General features: G+C 38.2%; 1 protein-coding gene across 23 annotated transcripts in view; it reads left to right on the top strand.

Moving 5' to 3' along the window:
• Positions 1-19637, top strand: part of ASXL3 (ASXL transcriptional regulator 3) — a 147649-nt gene that overhangs the window by 118818 nt on the left and 9194 nt on the right. For 20 of the 23 annotated variants that reach the window (XM_039524848.1, XM_039524847.1, XM_039524849.1 and 17 more), the window contains 3 exons: positions 9874-9970; positions 10474-10579; positions 16011-17961. In XM_039524848.1, coding sequence (XP_039380782.1) covers positions 9874-9970; positions 10474-10579; positions 16011-17961 — 2154 coding nt within the window. Of the gene's footprint in view, positions 1-8881; positions 8945-9873; positions 9971-10473; positions 10580-16010; positions 17962-19637 lie in introns of those variants that run through there. The other 3 variants (XM_039524839.1, XM_039524859.1, XM_039524858.1) reach the window with 2 other exon arrangements.

Here is a 19637-nt window from a genome sequence, read left to right on the forward strand (position 1 = left end):
GCTTCCCAGGATAGATTCCCCCATCGTGTAAGTATGGCCTACATTTTTTCCCCTAGATGTATACATTTACATTTAGTTGTATTCAAATGCATGTATTTTTGCTTGCGCCCAGCTTACCAAGCAATCCAGATCACTCTGTATCAGTGACCTGTTCTCTTCTTTATTTACTATTCTCTCAATTTATGTGTCATCTGCAAACTTTATCAGTGATAATTTTATATTTTCTTCCATATCATTAGTAAAAATATTAAATAATGAAGGGACAAGAACTGATCCCTGTGGGACCCCACTAGAACTACACCTGTTCAATGATGATTCCCTGTTTGCAATTACATTTTGAGACCTTCAGTTAGCCAGTTTCTAATTCATTTAAAACGTGCCATCTTAATTTTATATTTGTCTAGTTTTTTAATCAAAATATCACTGGTACGAAGTCAGATGCCTTACAGAAGCCTAAGAATAGTATCTCTATACTATTATCTTTATCAACCAAACATGCAATCTCATAAAAAAGAGGTTTGATAGGATCTGATTGGGATTAATTATATTGCCCTCCTTTAATTTCTTTATTAATTAAGTCCTGTATCAGTCACTCCATTATTTTGCTCAGGATCAATGTCAGACTGACAGGTATATAATTACCTAGGTTGTCCCATTTAACCTTTTTAAATATTGGCACAACATTTACTTTCTTCGAATCTTGTGGAACTTCCCTGGTATTCCAAGACTTACTGAAAATCAGCATTAACAGTCCAGCAAGCTCCTTTGCCAGCTCTTATAAAACTCTCGGGTGTAAGTTTTCTGGACATACTGATTTAAAAATGTCTAACTTGAGTAGCTGCTGTTTAACATCCTCCTGAGATACCAGTGGAATGGCAAGTGTGTTATATGATATGACTGAATCATCTGTGTTTTCTCAAATACAGAACAGAAATACACAGAAATGTATATTGAACACTTTGCCTTTTCTGCATTATTATTGAGAATTCTACCATTTCCATCTAATAAAGGACCAGTAGCATTGTTAGGAACAAGTACAACCATTGTAGCCTATGTGATGGTAAACATTTTTGCAGTTTAAAAAAGTGTGTGTTTCTGAGCATTCACAATTCTGTTGCTGTGCAGGATGGTGGTCTTTAAAAGCTGGTGCCCAGTTTGAGAGTGGTAGTAGAGTGACTGGAGGCCTGCTTTTTAAGTTGGACTTTAAGGTGCAGGAAATGGCAGCAATAGTGCAGAGCCACTGGTTAATTCTCTCTGCATCATATTTTTCACTTAAATGCTGAAAGGTATCATTGCATATTGTGGGTATATATAAATATGTAGGTAAACCCTGATTTCCCTTTCACCTATATTTGGTTGAAAAATATTGAATTTAATAATTTTGGTAGAAAAAAGGGACACTTTTTCATGAAAAATTTTGCAGAAAGTTTCTCCGTTTTTCCAACCAGATGTTATCCAAAATGCCCTTTTCCGCAGTCTCATGGTAGAGTATTTTATGTCCCTACATATTTACAAAAATTATAGTTGTCCTCACAGAGACCTTTACTTGTAATGTAATATAATATATAATTAATTTTCTTTTAAAAATTTGAAGCTTGTATTGTCACCTAAAACTGCTTGCTTCTTGTCAGTATTAAGTGCTTTCAAAACCAGTGTTACACCTCAATGAATAAATAAAGATGACAAGATGTATTTTCTTACAGACCCTTGTCCTTTTGTATGTAATTCCTTTTAAATACCTTTTGGGAACTCTATAAATTATAGGCCTGTTTTTCCCCCCAAGACAAAAATAAAAGCACAAAAGGAGTTGAATAGTGGTTCGTAACAAGTGTATAATTATGTGATATAATGCACTTAATTTAGGAGAGCCTTCCCTTTTAAAGCTGTCTCTCCTTTTTTAGTAATGTGAGATACTATTGTCAGATCATACAATGTATTACTTTCTGGGTTAATTGTGCTTGGACATATAATTTTATATTTGAGAAATATATGTGGTACTGCAGAGCAGCTGTGTAGAAATGATTATTAATAGTTTTATAAATAAATAGGAGAAAGAAATAATGGATTGGCCAATTCAGTGCCTTCTCAGGTAACAGCAGCTGTGTGGAGCAGAATGCACCCATGTGAATATTGCTGTGTCCCTCCTGAAGTGTCGACAACATTCGCATTCTAATGGAACTGCAGAAAACATAACCAAATTTTATTGCCATGCAGATTCTGCAGTGGGGGAACCATCAACAAAGGAGTTAAACTAGACCTTGGTAGAAAATTCCTAGTCAGTTAAGCTTTGCATTACTGTTTGCCATTACCATGTCCTGTTATGAAAACAACCACTGAGATGTGACAATTATTTTCTTAAATAAAAAAGATACTCTTAAAGTTTCTGGTTTGAATTTTTCATAAAATAATTTTGTTTTAGACTTACCACTGCCATTGTGCGTAATCAGACAAAACAGGAATTCAAACCCTAATAGAAAAAATATAAAGCTTTCAAGAACTGTTTGGAGTTCCAGTTCATTAATGCACTGTCTCTGTTGGACAACATTTCTTAAAGACCATAAAAATTAATAGTGTATTTAAAAAGTGCTTTATTGGCATGTTTCTCCAAATTCTAATTTAGCTCTAGCTCTTAATTGTGCTGTCTCCATGGATGAGATATAGAAGTAAATACTCCCTTTGGCTTCAGAAATGTAAATTCTTTCTTCTTATGCTTTTGCAATTCAGGTAGAAATTAATCCTCTGAGATATGCAATACACGCAAAGGTTTAGATGCATGATGCACAATCCACCACCTGACACCTTGGGACTGAAGGACTCTTGGTCCTCTTTTTAAATATGGTAGAACATGTGAAATCAGAATGAAATTTCCTTTGCCTGTTATATTGATAGGACGATTTAAATATATTTTTTCCTGTCAGTGTCACTTGTGACACAGTCTTTTGTTTGGAACTAGAATATTGGTGAGAAGAGGGGATGAGTAACTTGAATTTTTTTCCTCCTAGCAATTGGATTCTTCCTTGTTCCTGGTTTGCTCCATTGAAATGGAGGAAAGTTCAGTGTTCTAAAGCAGGACACTACTTCCTTGTCCTGCTACAATCCTTGAATCCATTTCCTTACTACTCTTAATTAAAGTAGCAATTGCTGATAGTAGGCTTTCTTATCCATAAGAAATGGAGATGGGAAGCGACTTGGGCTGGTTGGAAAATAAGAATTCCATTTCACGAAAATGTTGAGGTTTTGGTATATATTTCCATTCTGATATGGAATGAAACCAAGACCTTTTGTATTTACATATTTTTTTAAAATGAAACCCCAAAAACCAGAGTGGGAGAGGGAACACAGCATAGCAATAGACCAGTGATTCGGGCACTCAAGTGGAGTGTGAGACACCCAGGTTCCAGTCCCTTCCTGCTCTGCCTGATTCAGACCAGGGACTTGAACCTGCATCTCCCACATCCCATGTGAGTGCCTGAACCACTGGGCTATTGGCTATTCTCTCTTAATTTTCCTGATGAAAGTTTCACCAAAACTTAAGTTTTAAGGGGGGTGCTCTGCCTGATTTAGAGCAGGGACCTGGCTCTCCCACATCCCAGGTGAATGCCCTAGCCACTTGTCTATTCTGGGGCATGTTCTCTCTTCCCCTGGTCAAAACCAGGTAATCTTTCCCAACTAAATCTTTGTTGGAACCAGTATGCTTTGGAAAAAAGTTTCAGTGTCAGCAAATGTGCATTTTCAGACTAAAAATGTATTGAAAAGTTCCCAACTAATAATAGAAACGACTGACATGCTCATCTAGTCCTTTTCCTTGGCAGTATGGGATTGTTTCCTACAGTAAATACTTTGTCTAGCTAAGTTTTTGTGTGAGACAGTGTCATATAGAATACAAATATAATAAATCTGGTGCTCACTGTTTACTAATGTTGTGATTTTTGTCAAAGCATGACTAAATCTTAACAGACATATTTGTAAATGCTTTTTACCTACTGCTTGTAGCTATTTTCCTTCTAGAGACTGAATCCGACACACCTTGAAGTCAGATGGGAGTGTTGCCATGGCCCTTAATAGATGCAGGGTTCAGCTTTCAGACATAGTGATTTTTTCCCCCTGTAATAATTGATCTATTATCTTACTAGATATAGAAGTTAGATTAGGGTAATTGTCAGGATTATTTTTATTTCCTGTTGGGAAAATCTGTGTCACATTTACTTTTCTCCAGTATTTACTCCTGAGGGCATTCTGTGCCAAAAAAATAAAAATTCTGTGCACAATATTTTAAAATTCTGCACATTTTATTCATCAAATAAATGTGGAAGCTCCAGCATGGCATTGGGGCTCACAGGCCACTGGCTACACAGAGGTGGGAGATCACTGTGCAGCTTCCCCCTGGAACATGGACTCAGTGGTGAGGCTGCAACCCTGACACAGCACAAGGACCGGGCCTGCCCCTCTGTGCCAAGTGCACCAGGTGTGGGCAGGCGGGATCAGCAAGGCAGGATCCAAGTGTGGAGGGGCTTAGTGTTGGGGGATCCAGGTGTGGGGTGAGAAGGTTCTGTGTGGGGTAATCTGGGTACGGGTGGCTCAGTGCGGGGACGGGAGGGTGGTATCTGGATGTACAGGGGCCTTTTGGGGGGTTCTTGGTGCAGTGATAATGGGACTGTACAGGGGAGTCCAGGTGAAAGTGGTTGGGGCTCAGTAGTGGGCCGTGTCTGAATTGTGGGGGATAGAGCTCGACAAGGGGTCTGGGTGTGGGAGGCTTAGTGGTGGGTCCAGATGCTGGGGGAGTGGGGCTTGTCGGGGTGGGGCTCTGGTGCAGGGGGGTGAGGGTCTGGCCATGAGGGGGTCTGGATACACGGGGGTTGGGCGGATGGGGGAGCAGATCCCTGTACAGGGATCCCTCCCCCTGCAGCTGAGAAGCGAGGGGTGCAGGAAGCGTGGGGGGGGGCAGAGTTTGCAGCGCTTCCTACAGCCGGGGGAGAAATCTCGGCATGGGTCTGACACAGCCCTGGATGCCGTGCAGGGGAAGAGGAAGTCCCAGTCTCCCCAGTCCAGCTGGGACTAGAAGCCCTGCCCGGCGCAGGGTAGGAACCACCAGCCATGTCTTCCCCACTCCCTCCCCTGTCCCACAGTGATTTACCTCACTGCCGGCTGCCCTGGGCACCCAAAGCATACTGCTGGGGAGGGTCACATGACCATTTCTGTGACTTCACTTTGCTTCCCCATCAAAAAGTCATTTTTCTGTGTGGAAGCAAAGAAATCTTCAGGGGACATAAATTCTGCGCTTGCACAGTGGCGCAGAATTCCCCCAGGAGTAAATGTTTCAGCATAATTAGATTCAATGGTTAGAACAGCGGTCAGCAACCTTTCAGAAGTGGTGTGCCAAGTTTTCATTTATTCACTCTAATTTAAGGTTTCGCGTGCCAGTAATACAGTTAAATGTTTTTAGAAGGTCTCTTTCTATAAGTCTATAATATATAACTAAACTATTGCTGTATGTAAAATAAATAAGGTTTTAAAAATGTTTAAGAAGCTTCATTTAAAATTAAATTAAAATGCAGAGCCCCCTGAACCGGTGGCCAGGCAGTGTGAGTGCCACTGAAAATCAGCTTGCGTGCTGCCTTTGGCATGCGTGCCATAGGTTGCCTACCCCTGGGTTAGAAGTTAGAATTTCAACCTTGAAATAAGATGCAGTTTCCTAATATTGTGGGTATTAAACATTGAAACAGCTTACCAGGATAGGTGGTGGACTCACCAGCTCTAAGTGTCTTTAAGACAAGTTTATATATCTTTTTAAAAGATTGTTTTAATCCAGCTTCATGGTCTGTGTGCACAAAGGTCAGATTGGGTGGTTGTGATGTTCCCTCCTAGCCTTAGACTGTGTGAGTCCTGTTTATATTCTCTCACTTCATGGTCCATGGAGAGAATAGGAAGCTATACATTGCTCTCATCATGCTCATGCCATTTTCAGATCTGCATTAAGACAATCACTATAAACAAATCTCTTGCTTCAGGGCTTCAGCTGGCTGCTAACTGGGGTCAGGAAGAATATTTTTTCCCGTGGCTGAACAATTGACATTTTGGTGTGTATGGCGGTTGGAGTTTTGTGGGTTTTGTTTGTTTGTTTGCCTTCCTCTGAATTATTAAGAATGGCCATAGTTGGAGATGGGACCCCAGACTGGGTGGACCAGTGTTTAAGATGATATAAAGAATCCTCTTTCTGAAATGGTTGGCTGGTGTATCTTGCGCATATGCTCAGGGCTTAGCTGATCGCCAGATTTGTGGTCAGGAACGAATTTTCCTGCAGGTCAGATTGGCAAGGACCTTGGGAGTTTTTTGCCTTTCTCTGTGGTATGGAGTAGAGATCACCTGCTACGAACACCTGAGTATCTCTTATCAATTCCCTGCCATTCCAGGGACATCAGACATTGGTGGCACCTTGGTCTCCCCTGTTTTCTGCCTGTGGCATGTAGCAGTTCAGTCTCTGAGGACTGAAATGCTTTAGTCTAACCCAATTTACTGGTTCAACACAGAATTGTGGGTGAAATTTAATGGCTTGTGATTACACAGAGGTCAGACTAGAAGATTTTCTAATGATCCCCTCTGGCCTTGAACTATATGAAATCCTTGTGTATAATTTTTCAGTAGCTTCTGAGTGCAGTAAATTTGTTTAATGCATTTCCTTTATGCTATAGGCTTTGTGTCATTAGATCAGATGATTTGCACACCGTGTGTTCAAATTTTTCAAGTATTCCATTATCTTTGTTCTTTTTTAATAGCTAGTTTTACAAGATCTTGCTTCTTTTTTAAAGTTTTCAGACTTCTCTATTTTTCTTCTTGAATACAGATTTAAAAAGGAGTTTAACATGTCAGGTATTTTTTATTTCTTATTAGTTTAGCCTCTCTTATTCACTTTAACCTCTTTGGTTATCATTAACTCACTTTGCTTTTCTGCCATCCTCCTTTTCCTTTAAAGCTTTCACTGATTGAGTCCATTCTTCCTTTTCTGTTCTCAGTACAGATTTTCTTTAACCTCAAACTTTTGAGTGTATTTTATAAGGTCACAGAAGCTGGCCAATTCTTATTTCTTGTATTCTTTTTCAAAAGAAATTTTGACTGCTGTGCCTTAATTATTTTGGGCCAGATCCTCAGTTGATGTGAATCGGTGTAACTCCACAGTGAAGCTATGCTGATTAACACCAGCTCAGGATCTGACTTGCTGTCTCTTAGGATTCTACAGCCTTTAACCACAGCAGTGGACTATAGTGCTTAATCATATTGCACTTTAGTAGATTTCTCAAACCCCCAAAATTGGCTTACCTGATATCTGTTACTCCTGCATTATGTCATTCCTTTCCATTCCATTCCATTCCTTAATAACGTGAGCCTAGATAGTGGGCACTGGTTCAGTGCTTCCCTATTGTTCTTTCATTCTCAAACAGTTCCTTCAGATTAGTTAAAAATATTAAATCATGGGCACCTTCATCTCTAGTTGGAGTGGTTTCACTTTCTGGATCATTAAATAGTTTTCTGTGTAATTTAGGAACTGTTTGTTTAATGTTTTAGGGGGTTTTTCATCTTCTTTTTTTTTTTTTACCAAGCAAATGTTTCTTAAAATCTCCCATTGGCACTGGAGCCTAAGAAACTAGTCTAGGAATTTTTTGTTCTCTCTCCTGTCCTCGTGATCTCTAAGTGGTGTCCACAGTTAATTTTGCTTTGTTTTTCATTCCTTGCATCTTTACCCAAAGAATTTCTGCAACATATATTTCAGGGGTTTTCAAACTGGGGGTCAGGACCCTTCAGGGGGTCACAAGGTTATTACACGGGGGGTTGCGAGCTGTCAGCCTCCACCCCAAGACCCGCTTTGCATCCAGCATTTATAATGGTGTTAAATATATTAAAAAGTGTTCAAAACTGCAAAACTTCTGTTAGTCTATAAGGTGCCACAGGCTTCTTTACTGCTTCTACAGAACCAGACTAACACGGCTACCCCTCTGATACTTAAAAAGTGTTCTTAATTTATAAGGGGGGGGAGTCATGCTCAGGGGCTTGCTATGTGAAAGGGGTCACCAGTACTAAAGTTTGAGAACCACTAATATATTTGGTCATCTAAATGTATCTCTGTAGTAATATATAGAAACTAAATTCTCACCTTCTTTATCAGTTCCTCTTTCTTGGATGTAGATCATCTTCTCTCTTTAGAATCTCCACTTTGATTCACGCTAGACCCTTGAGCTGATCAAAGTAATGTGTGACTCAGACCCTTGGTCCCTTTACGTGTGTGGGATGTAGGAGGTATGCAGGAACAGTACATTAAGCTTTGGAGCAGAAAAGGAAGTAGCATATTACTTGTCAGCAACTGCTTCTGTTGTATTGACTTTGCAGGAAAATGCCATTGCTGTGTTCAGACAAAAAAGAGAAGCCACTTAAGGCCCCAACCCTGCAAAGAGACCCACCCAGACAGATACGTGTCCTCACTGAGCCCCACTGAAGTCAGCCGGGGTCCTTTATAGTTTTCCTTTCAGGACTGAGGCACCCAGCTCCCAGACTCCACCTTGATTAGTCTTCCTGTTTTCGCAACTTTGCATTTTAAAACTTACTCTGGTGTTCTTTAGTTCATAAAACAGAATATTATGGGTTATTAATCAGCTGTGAAATGATTAAATTTATAAAACTGTGCTGGAGATTGAGAGCAGCATTAGTTGTAAATCAGGAAAATAACTAGGTAGATACTGTTAAATATTATTAAATGTGTCTGTGACATCTGCTTCCTTCTCTATTTCCAGATCTGGGATGGAGGAGGGCAGTTGGAGTTATGTTCATAGTTAAAATTAGTGTGCTGGCATGCTGAGAATTGTGACGCTTTGCACTAGCAGATGACAGAGAAAGAGTCAAACGTTTATCTATTAGCAACCTCAAAGGATGTATAATGAACTATACTGAGCACTAGGTACCTTTTGACCTGAACAAATTGGCTGCTACTAAAGCCTTTTCTGTCTGGTGTTTTTATCTTTTTTGTTGTTGCTGTTATAGGAAAATTATTACAGATGTGATGTGACCTGTAATGCATTTTATTTATTGATTTTCTTAGTTGATAAATTGTTATCTACATTATTTCAACATGCATCCATGAAATGAAAAACAAAATGTGTCCAATATGCCATAAAAAGAGAATCAATACTAGAATTGTTTTAATCACTTATTGCAGATGAGGTAGTTCAAATAATATTTTAATAATAACTGTGTTTTACATATGTAGAAAGTAAAAATAATTACTATTTTAGCACACCCACCATTTTCACCCTTTTGATGCCTGTAAAATTACATTTACAGGGTTTTTGCTGCTTTTTTTATTGATAATGTTATACTATTTTTTTTCTTTCTTTTTATGTTTTTGTTAAGGAAAATTGTTTTTCTCCACACTGCTTTCAGCAAGTAGGATATAGTAGATGTCATGGGAACTAGGTTTCTTCAGCACAGAGAAATATGCTAGAGTTACTGCCTTCATTACATTTAATTAATTTGTTTCTATACTGTATTCCAGGAAGTACAATAATGATCTCGATTTTGTGTACAATTCTAGGCATATTAGGCTCAAGGTATATGGCTGTGATTAAACCACATCAATCAGTTGTAAATTGTGTGATCATTGGTAATACTAATGATTTTTGAAGTAGGCACATAGATGCTGGATTAGGCCACTTGCATTTACAGTAATGACTATAATGAAAATGCTGTTTTAATACTAGTAGTTGATTTCCTTTGTTATTCCCACCTCCTATCCCTTCCCATTCCCCTTAATTGGAACTCTATTCTTATGTAATCTTAGTTGAAGCTATTTCTGACAGTGTCTTCTGCTACCATCGGCTTATTTTCTAGATGGGAAGTGATGGAGTTTTGCGCCTCAGTAGTTCCGCTCTAAATAATGAATTCTTTGCATATGCAGCACAAGGGTGGAAACAACGATTGGCAGAAGGTAACTCTCTACTTGTTCTCAGATTTACCAAATATTAATTTTTATGAAAGATGCCTTTTTTTTTTAGCCAAAATAAAAAAAGATGTATATTTGAGAAATACTTTTAGAATGGAAAATGCAGTACAGCAGAAATTCAGCAACAGTAATTGCTGATTCAGGTTTGAATTTTTCTAGAGAATCTCTTTTCAGTTAATAATTCTATAGTTCACTAGGGCAGCTTATTTGAGCAGTTTAAAAATAACTAGATAAGCATTTTCATCACTGTCAGCTTTGGAAACATAAATGCATGTGACTAAATCCCACCAATATACTTTGGAAATACCAAAGTTATATGCTAATTGCAGTCATGCAGGTCACACTCACCTTTGTTTTCCATTGAATTACTGTTTGGATGGCTATAACAAAGAACAGTATATCTGTGTATCTTTGTACAATATATAATGGTCCCGTATTAGCGTAAACCTTGACAACTTTTATTCAATATATTAGTATTTGTTTTTTAGGAGAATTTACTCCAGAAATGCAGTTGCGCATCAGACAAGAGATTGAAAAGGAAAAGAAAACAGAACCTTGGAAGGAAAGGTTCTTTGAAAGGTTTTATGGTGAAAAGTAAGTATTGGACCAAAAACCATTTTGTTTCATTTTCTTTTAGAAGGAAATGAAAATATTGTTCTGTGCTTGACATAATACAGTCACATATGTTGTAAAACTTAATAAACCAGTTATCAAAGGCAGTAGTTCCCCTGTATAAGAAATTGTGGGTAAAATTATAGTGGCATATCAGCGTTTACTTTAAAAATGAATTTTATGGGGTTCAGAACTCATCCTCAAAAATTCATTCTGTGCAGAATTTAAAACACAGAGTCTGAACATGGGAATAATTTTTATTTTAAAAGTATTGTAACAAGCCAGTTTTTGCCTGAAATTATAAACAAAGCTTTTACAAAACCAAAGACCAAAAGAGATATTTCTATGACATTTTTTAAAAAGTCAGTTTTAAAAAATTAGTCTCCTAAGCTGTTTCTGACCCAGACATTCCAGCATTGTGCTAGTGCACACAATAGGTAGGTGAAATTGATTAGAGAATAACTTTACAAAAGTGAAATTGAGTAGTCTAATTTAATTTTCTGAGATGAGGTACAAAAACAAAACAAATTTCAGAAGAGGAGTAAAGTGAATTAGATGTATTGGACCAAAGGTTCAGCTGGTTTAAGTCATCATAGCTCTGATGTCAGTATAGCTATCCCAGTTTACAGGAGCTGTTTACAGCCTTAACATTCATTCTGTTTTAAAAATCTAATATAGGTAAGGAAATTCGTTAATGTTTTTTAAACCTGAGAACGCCCTTTTAAATGGCTTTTAAAAAGTCAGTCCAGTGCTCTGACGTATGTAAGTGTTAAAATATAGAATATAGAGTTTTTTGGTTTTTATGTAATTTTTTGTGCACTTCTAACTTTAAAGTGGGTTCAGTTTATAACTTAGAATACATCTTATGTAAAATTTGTGTGGATAATATATGTGTTTAATAGACAGAAAAGGCCCAAAGGAGCCATTATAATGTGTGGGATTGTTTATATTTTATTTATTTTAAAACAGCTTTTGTTTACTTAAGCAGTCAAGGACATTCAGAGACCAAAACCTACATATACATAAAGTCAGGATTATGACAGTAACTAAAGCGTTGTGCCTGGACATTAGCGCATAGGTGCTACCTTGCACAATCCATTGATTTCACACCACTGCAGTATTTCAGTGAAATAAGGCAGCAGATTAAAGGACTGAGTTTCAAGTTTAACTTTACATTTCCTTGCTAGCAGCTTTCTCACAACATGAGCATTGTTTGAATACCATTTTATCTGTTAACACTCTGGGATGCCTTAGTATAACAGAACTGCTCTTTTTGATCAAGTGGCAAAGCATTTTCCTTGAAAGCCTGGAGACCAGGATATAGTTCAACTGTAGACCTCTTCATTTAAATATATGTAAAGCTAGCCATTTGTTTATGGAGTCTAATGGCCTTTAATTATGCATGTTAGTATACAAGTCAGAGTTACAGAACTCTGCTCTAAGAGGAGGGCTGTTTTGAAAGGTTGCCTTGGGACTTTCTGCTATAATTAGAAGCTTAAGCACAAACTAAGCGAAATTATTAGTGTATTTTAAAGGAAACGGTGATCCAAATGCACTGATGAGTAACATGTCCATAGGGCATAGTATTAATTATGTTAAAAGGAACCAGCAGTTCTACCTTGCTAACAGAAAGTTGGGTGCCATGGCAAACAGATAAGGTTCAGTCTGCAATGACCGTGTCACAGGGCAATACTGATGGTAGGCTTTTGACATCCAGATAGTAATGCTGGGTGTCATAATACTCACAATTTCTTCTGACCATTAGACTGAACCTGTTTTTCTCCACCTGTTCTGTTTCATCGGCATGTTTCTTATCTGGCTAATCTGCGGGCACCTGCTGTTTCACCCCTCTAGATCTCTCTACTGCTTGACTTGTCTCAAGTGTTGTTTGCTTGGTGGACTACTGTTTGTCTGGCAACATTTTTACTAGAGTTCAGTCTACTTGCCGCTTACTACCTTGTTTTGACTTGGATTTTTTAAATTTGTTTTGAATACAGTTTGGATTGAGTGCCTTCAAATACTTTGATTCCATTGAAATGGAAGCTCTTGATAGATCCGATTCTTTATGAGCTATTTCTCAGGTGTGTTGGCAGCAAACTGGATCTCACCTTGGGATCTGACCGATTTTCCTCTCCAGTCAGTTTGGAGATTTTGTTGTGGCCTCAGCTGAGGTAACTGCTTATAAATATTCCATTACCTGGCTCTCAAGTTCCATCATCTACCTGGAGATGGATCTTTAATAAATTGAGAATTTTTGGGATCACCCTGATTAAACCCCCTTTCAATTCATAGCTTTAGACTGCGCCCAAGAGCCGTTCCATCTATTTGCCGGACTCTGTGTATTATATAATACATAGCAAGGTCTCCTTCCTATTGTTCACATTCATCCATTTTATTTTCTGTTTTCTCCATTTTCTCTTACTTTGAAATAGTAAACCTTTGATTAACTGAAGTACTTAATCATGACCAGATGATGTGCAATTCCAGATATATTAACTATTTGCATTTTTAGAAAAAACATGATTTTTACTTGATGAATCTGACTCCAGTGGTCTTATATTGTGGTGACTATCTCTGTTCCCACTCTGAGATTAAAGTGGCTATGGTCATCATCTACCACTGGCTTTAGACCAGTATTCTCTGAATTTTAATGCTGTTTAAAACTCTTAATTAAATGCCAAAATAGTCTCACTGATTTCCCTTTAATATGGATACTGTATCATCCTCCGTGTACCTTTGATGGCTATATTTAATTTCAAGACTGGCTGTCAGACTTCACCAAATAATTCCACACTAGCCAATTAGAAGCACTTTCAGTACAGTGAACACCTTTACCATCAATCTGATACTTTCCATCAGGGGTCAGCAACATGTCTGTACACAGAAAAATGTTGAGGTCCGTGATAGTTTTTCAAAAAATTGAATGACTGAATGACATAACCTCTTTCCCCCCCTCCCCCTGGCCCATGTCCGTCACTAAGTAGGGTAATTTTGTCAAGTGTCCGTCATACAACATGGTGGTGCTGACCCCTGCTTTCCGTGTAACTGCAGTCTTGGTGTCTTGCTATCTTTAAAACAGTGGAAAGACCAGCCAGTTGTGTAGGCTGTTATCGTCTTAGACCCTGTGACCTTAAGGTTTTCCTTTGTTGCAAGCTTCTTCATCCACTGTTCTCTGAGCCCATGGGAACATCTTTAAGTCATAGTATCAGAAATATTATTGCCCTATGCCTTTACTGAATACATGCCATTAAAAGGGCATTGTCAGATTAAAAATAATGGGGTAGATTCAGTGTATTAATCCCTTCTCCTTTTTATTTCCATTGTCTGTCTTCCCCTTCCTTGAAATTATTAGGACGCCTGGTTTTGAGTATCATTTCTGTGCTGATTATGTTCAGCTTTCTCTTGCATTTCCTAATTCTTCAGCTGATATATTTTTTCTATATTACAATATTTTTCTATTATGTAGTCTATTTTTCCTATATTCAGGCGTGTTGGAACAATTTTTATAATGGGGGTACTGATCCTGGAAACCATGCATTTGGGGTCTGTTATTGCTACTTCAAGCCAGGGGTATGGCAGCACCCCAGCACCTCTATTTCCAGCACCACTGCCTATATTACTAAGTGATTGGTAGACATTTTATGTCGAATGCTGCAGAATGTCCTCGTATTTAACAAGGCTAAAAACAAGGTCCTCTTACTGGCTTTTAGCTGTACAGTACCTTTCACCCTGCCCCCATCCCTTTCTTGAGATTGGCTTTGCTTCTCCAATCAAGAGACTGGGAGTTCTGTTTGGTTACTGATTATAGATTGATTATTTTTTATAACATGATTGTTATTGCATAGTCAACAATGCCATCTATTCAGAATTACTAAAGTGTGCTACTAAAAATGTTGATTCATTCCATGATTATTCCATACTTGGAGCTGTTACAATGCGGACCTAAATGAACTTCCTATTTCCTCTGTCACCCTCTGCAAATTATTCAAAACCATTGCTTGCTTAATTTCCTGATATCCTTCGTTCTTGCACATCACTCACTTATTTATTCAGTTACATTGTCTTCTCATTAAACTGAGGATGGAGATCAATCTTCTGTTATTGGCATATGATTCTGAAGACCACCATACCCCTCCTACCACCACAATCTAGCATTTGTGTCTTCTCCAGCACTCTGGAGTGTCACATTGCTGCTGGTATGGTCACCCATGGCCCACTCCAAAAGGTGCTGAGTATTCTTCAGACCCATTGTCTTTGTTCAGAAATGAGAGTGCAGGATCATGCTCTTTTTATATTTTCTCTCAGTATCTCTTCGTTCTAAATTCAGTTGTCATTTTTCAGCCTAAACCAATAACTTTTATAAATTTTAACAATTGTCTGCAACTCTTAGCTGTGTTTTAGTTTTATTTGTCTGAAGCAATAGAATTATATGTAAATTAATACATAATATTTTAGATAAGAAAGGGATTAAGAAAAATCCTAAAATAGAAGTGTAAACAAGGGCCCACACTGTGACTTTTTACACTTCCATCACTTAAAATACAAAGATTATAAATGCCTCATTTATTTTTTATTTAAGCATGTTAAAAGATTTTTTTTATTATAGAGAAATCTGAGGACTTGTGTATGCATAGACCTAAATATTAAAAAACTGAAAGTTTATCATAAAATAATGCTGCTTTATATGCTTCTGAAATAGAATGGAATAAAAAACGTGAGCTTGCCACTGATATTTTCTTACTTTGTGTAGTAGACTCTTGATTGGAAAATAAATGAGGATGAAATGGGATTTTTTTAATCTTCATTGCAAAAACACATGAAATGATTAAAAGTTTGTAAACAGAAAAGAAACAGTTCATCAACTGGAGGCAAGAATGAGTTTTTGAAGTGCAGCTTTTCCTGCTAATTTAGGCAACAGCGATTTTAATAGAAATATTTTTTCTGAACTGTTATTAAATTTCAAACCAAAATTGTTTTCATTGGATTTAAACAATTCTCCTGCCATACTTGCAGTGCTACTATTGCAGCATTGTGCTGGCATATGAAAATCAGAAAGGGAAATGGAGTATAAATAAAACTGAAACCAATTAGTCTGCGTTTTATGTGCAATTTGAATAAAATGCCAAATGGTTAAATAATAAAAAGTAAATTGCATTTTTAAAATTCCTGAAGTTTTACTAATCAAAGGTAATATAAGTAATACAGGTAAGGAAATTTGTTTTCCTAAATATATAAAGCCAGATCCTCAGCTAGTGTAAATTGGCATCACTCTGTTGAATCTGCCCCATTATTTTTATATGACAATGCCCTTTTAATGGCATGTATTCAGTAAAAGCATAGGACAAAAATCAAGTAATTGTTTAATTCTGTCTGTGATTACATGACATTTTAACTTAAGTGATTTGTATTTTAGGTTGGGAATGTCAAGAGAAGAATCTATGAAGCTCACTTCAGTACAGAACAGTGATGAAGATGAGAATAGTTTGCTGTGTGGATCTTCTGGTATACCTGGTCCTTCTAAACAAACAACTTTTGAGGACCATGAACAGAAAAGCATGAAAATTCCACCTCTTCCTGAAAGAGATTTCTGTCAGTCTCTTTGTAATGTGGAACAGGTTCCAGTCAAGGATCTAATGGCGGAATCAGATTCAGAGGATATATTGGTACCTGACGAATCTGTAATTCAGGAAGAGATTGCTGAGGAGGTTGAGACAAGTATCTGTGAATGCCAGGAGGAGAACCATAAAACAGAACATGAGTTTTCTGAGGAGCCAGTAAGCCCAGCTGGTACTAATGAAGAAGTAGAAGCAGTGCCACTTGTAGACAACTCAGCATCTTGTGTTGTAATGAATGATGTAGTTGATACTTTGTCTCACATTGAAATTAAAGTGGAGTTGAAATCAGAATGTCCTCAGGAAGAAATGTCAGTTGTGATTGATCAGCTGGAGGATTGTTTATCACCTGCTTCATCTACGAACTCTGTCAGCGATACAGCAGAGAGGGATTCTGAGTCTACAAAAGAGCTAAGTGCTCCAGAAACACAAAACTCTGCTTTAGAAGGCTCATTGTTCACTGATGGAGGCATTGCTGTTGATATGGAGCTACAGAGTGACCCTGATGAACAGTTATCTGAAAATGCTTGTATTTCTGAAACTTCCTTTTCTTCTGAAAGCCCAGAGGGACCTTGTATCGGTATTGCCTCTCCAGGAGGTGACACACAGTCCACTTCAGAGGAGCCCTGTACTCCAGCATCTCATGAAACGGCTTGTTCATCTGAGGCAGCCAGCAGTGAAAATATTGAACCTGATAGTCAGCAAAAGACCATTGAAGAAAGCCTGCACACACCTTTAATGTCAGAAATATCTCCAGTGTCCACTTCACCTGTAACCTCAGAAGCATCTCTGACATCAAACTTACCTTTGACGTCAGAGGCATCACCAGCTTCTAATTTACCTTTAACATCAGAAACCTCTCCAATGTCTGATTTACCGTTAACATCAGAAACCTCTTCCATGTCTTCTGTACTTCTAGCTTCTGAAACATCTGTGGCAACCAGTTTACCTTTTCTGTCAGAAACATCACCAATTTCTAATTCCCCACAGAGTGAAAGACTTATTCTGCAACAAAGGAAATCACCATGTTTATCTGAAGAATCCCTCTCCCCTTTAAAAGAAGAAACTTCAACCATTCCTAAGGCATCTCAAGAGGAAAACCTTATTGCGCAAGAAAAACTGATTCAGTGTACAACTGAAACTATGAAAATGGGTCCTCTAGCAAATATACCTGAAAGTCCAATATTGGAAGAGCCTCAGAGCAAAAATCTTACTCATCAATCATGCAGATCACATACTGAAATTGAGAAATCTTATATTGCTTCCATTTCAGAACTCTCTTCTCCAGAAGTGATCAAAATTAAAAATCATCATGTTCAGCAAAGAGTGGAAAAGAAAGGTGTGCTCTCGCCATTAGAGATATCTGTCGTATCAGAAGGGACAGTGGGCAAAAGCACTGAACTCCTTCCAATTAAACCACATGATAAAGTATATGCCTCATCTCTAGAAAAGACTTCATTCTCAGAAGTGTGCAGAAGTAAGTCACATAAACAACAAAGCAGTGCACAGATCCGGCTGGAGAGTTCTCATTCATCTAAGTTATTAGAACCCACAAAATCACCTGAAGTAAGAATTGAAAATAGAGATGCAGAGATCCCAAAGAGGAAGACTGCAGAACAGCACAGTTTTGGAATCTGTAAAGAGAAGAGAGCTAGAATAGAAGATGATCAGTCTAATCGTAATGCCCCATTGACGAGTCCATCTGAGAAAGAGCAGCCACCGAGAGAAGAGCCCCGAGTCCCACCCCTCAAGGTAAAGTGGTAGTAAAAGCCTACTGATTCAGAAGGCTAAAGATGAGGTATCTGCTGATTGCTTCTGGATTTGTTTCTGTTTCTCTTAAATGTTTGGTATGGGGACAGAAAGATAAGCAATTTCCAATACCTCTCTTTCTGTGTTGCACAGTTCGAGTTACCCCTTTTTTGTTGCAAAGGTACTTTCATGTAAGGGAAAACAATCCAAATATATATGACTTAAAAATAAATCCATGGACTTTTCAATTGTTTCTTAGTATATTTGCTAATTCCCCAGTCTGCAATATTCAAGATTAAGCAGGGGCTTGCTCTCTCTTAGTCTGTTTTTCATTCTAGTTGGCTTCCCCAGGGAAGTTGAAATAGTGAATTTGTTACATCAGAGTCATTTTTGTTACAGCTGGTCAAATCCTCAGTCCTGCAGAGGGACCCAGATTGAAGGCAGAGAGGCTCTATATGGAGTCAACAGTGTGCCCTTGTTGCTAAGAAGGCTAACAGAATTTTGGGCTATACAAGTAGGAGCATTGCCAGCAGATCGAGGGATATGATCATTCCCCTCTATTCGGCATTGGTGAGGCCTTATCTGGAGTAGCGTGTCCAGTTTTGGTCCCCACACTACAAGAAGGATGTGGAAAAACTGAAAAGAGTCCAATGGAGGGCAACAAAAATGATTAGGGGGCTGGAGCACATGACTTATGAGGAGAAGCTGAGGGAACTGGCATTATTAAGTCTTCAGAAGAGAAGAATGAGGGGGGAATTGATAGCTGCTTTCAACTACCTGAAAGGGGGTTCCAAAGAGGATGGATCTAGACTGTTCTCAGTGGTAGCAGATGACAGAACAAGGAGTAATGGTCTCAAGTTGCAGCGGGGGAGGTTTAGGTTGGATATTAGGAAAAACTTTTTCACTAAGAGGGTGGTAAAGCACTGGAATGGGTTACCTAGGAAGGTGGTGGAATCTCCTTCCTTAGAGGTTTTTAAGGTCAGGCTTGACAAAGCCCTGGCTGGTATGATTTAGTTGGTGATTGGTCCTGCTTTGAGCAGGGGGTTAGACTAGATGACCTCCTGAGGTCCCTTCCAACCCTGAGAGTCTATGAGTAATGGTGTGTGCTTGCAGATCTTTTTGCAAGACTGGGACACATGATGGCTTAAATACAAGATTTCCCTGTACAGTTAAGAAGCAGAACCTTAGCCGTAAGGGAGAAAGTCTTTATGAGAATGCACATATCTTTACTAGCAGCAAAGCAAAGGCAGCAAAATACTGGCTAGATAAATTGGTTTGTACACATTTGTCTTTTTTTTTTTTTAAAGTTAGCTCTATTTGGAAAGTTCTTCTTTTTAACATGTGAGGACGATAGATTTATTTAGTCTGTTTCATGATGTCTTGTCCATCTTAGTTTTGTACGTGATGACATTGGCCAAAACTTAGGTCCAGTCTACTTAACTTAACCTATTGGCTGTGCAGTGTGAGTTCCCAATTATTCAGAGCTGTCCCTTTTTCCCATTTATTTGTAACTGCTATAGTCATTGAACGTTGCTAATCTCATCAGAAGGGCAAATACAGTAAATGTTTCAATCATTAGTACTACAGCATGGACCAGCTAATAGTAGTTGATGAGGAAGAATACAGTTGGAAGCTAGCCCACTCTAACTTTAGTGGTATTCTTGTCTTTTTTGGGAAAG

Source organism: Mauremys reevesii, linkage group 2, assembly GCF_016161935.1.
Source record: "Mauremys reevesii isolate NIE-2019 linkage group 2, ASM1616193v1, whole genome shotgun sequence".
NCBI lineage: Eukaryota > Metazoa > Chordata > Testudines > Geoemydidae > Mauremys > Mauremys reevesii.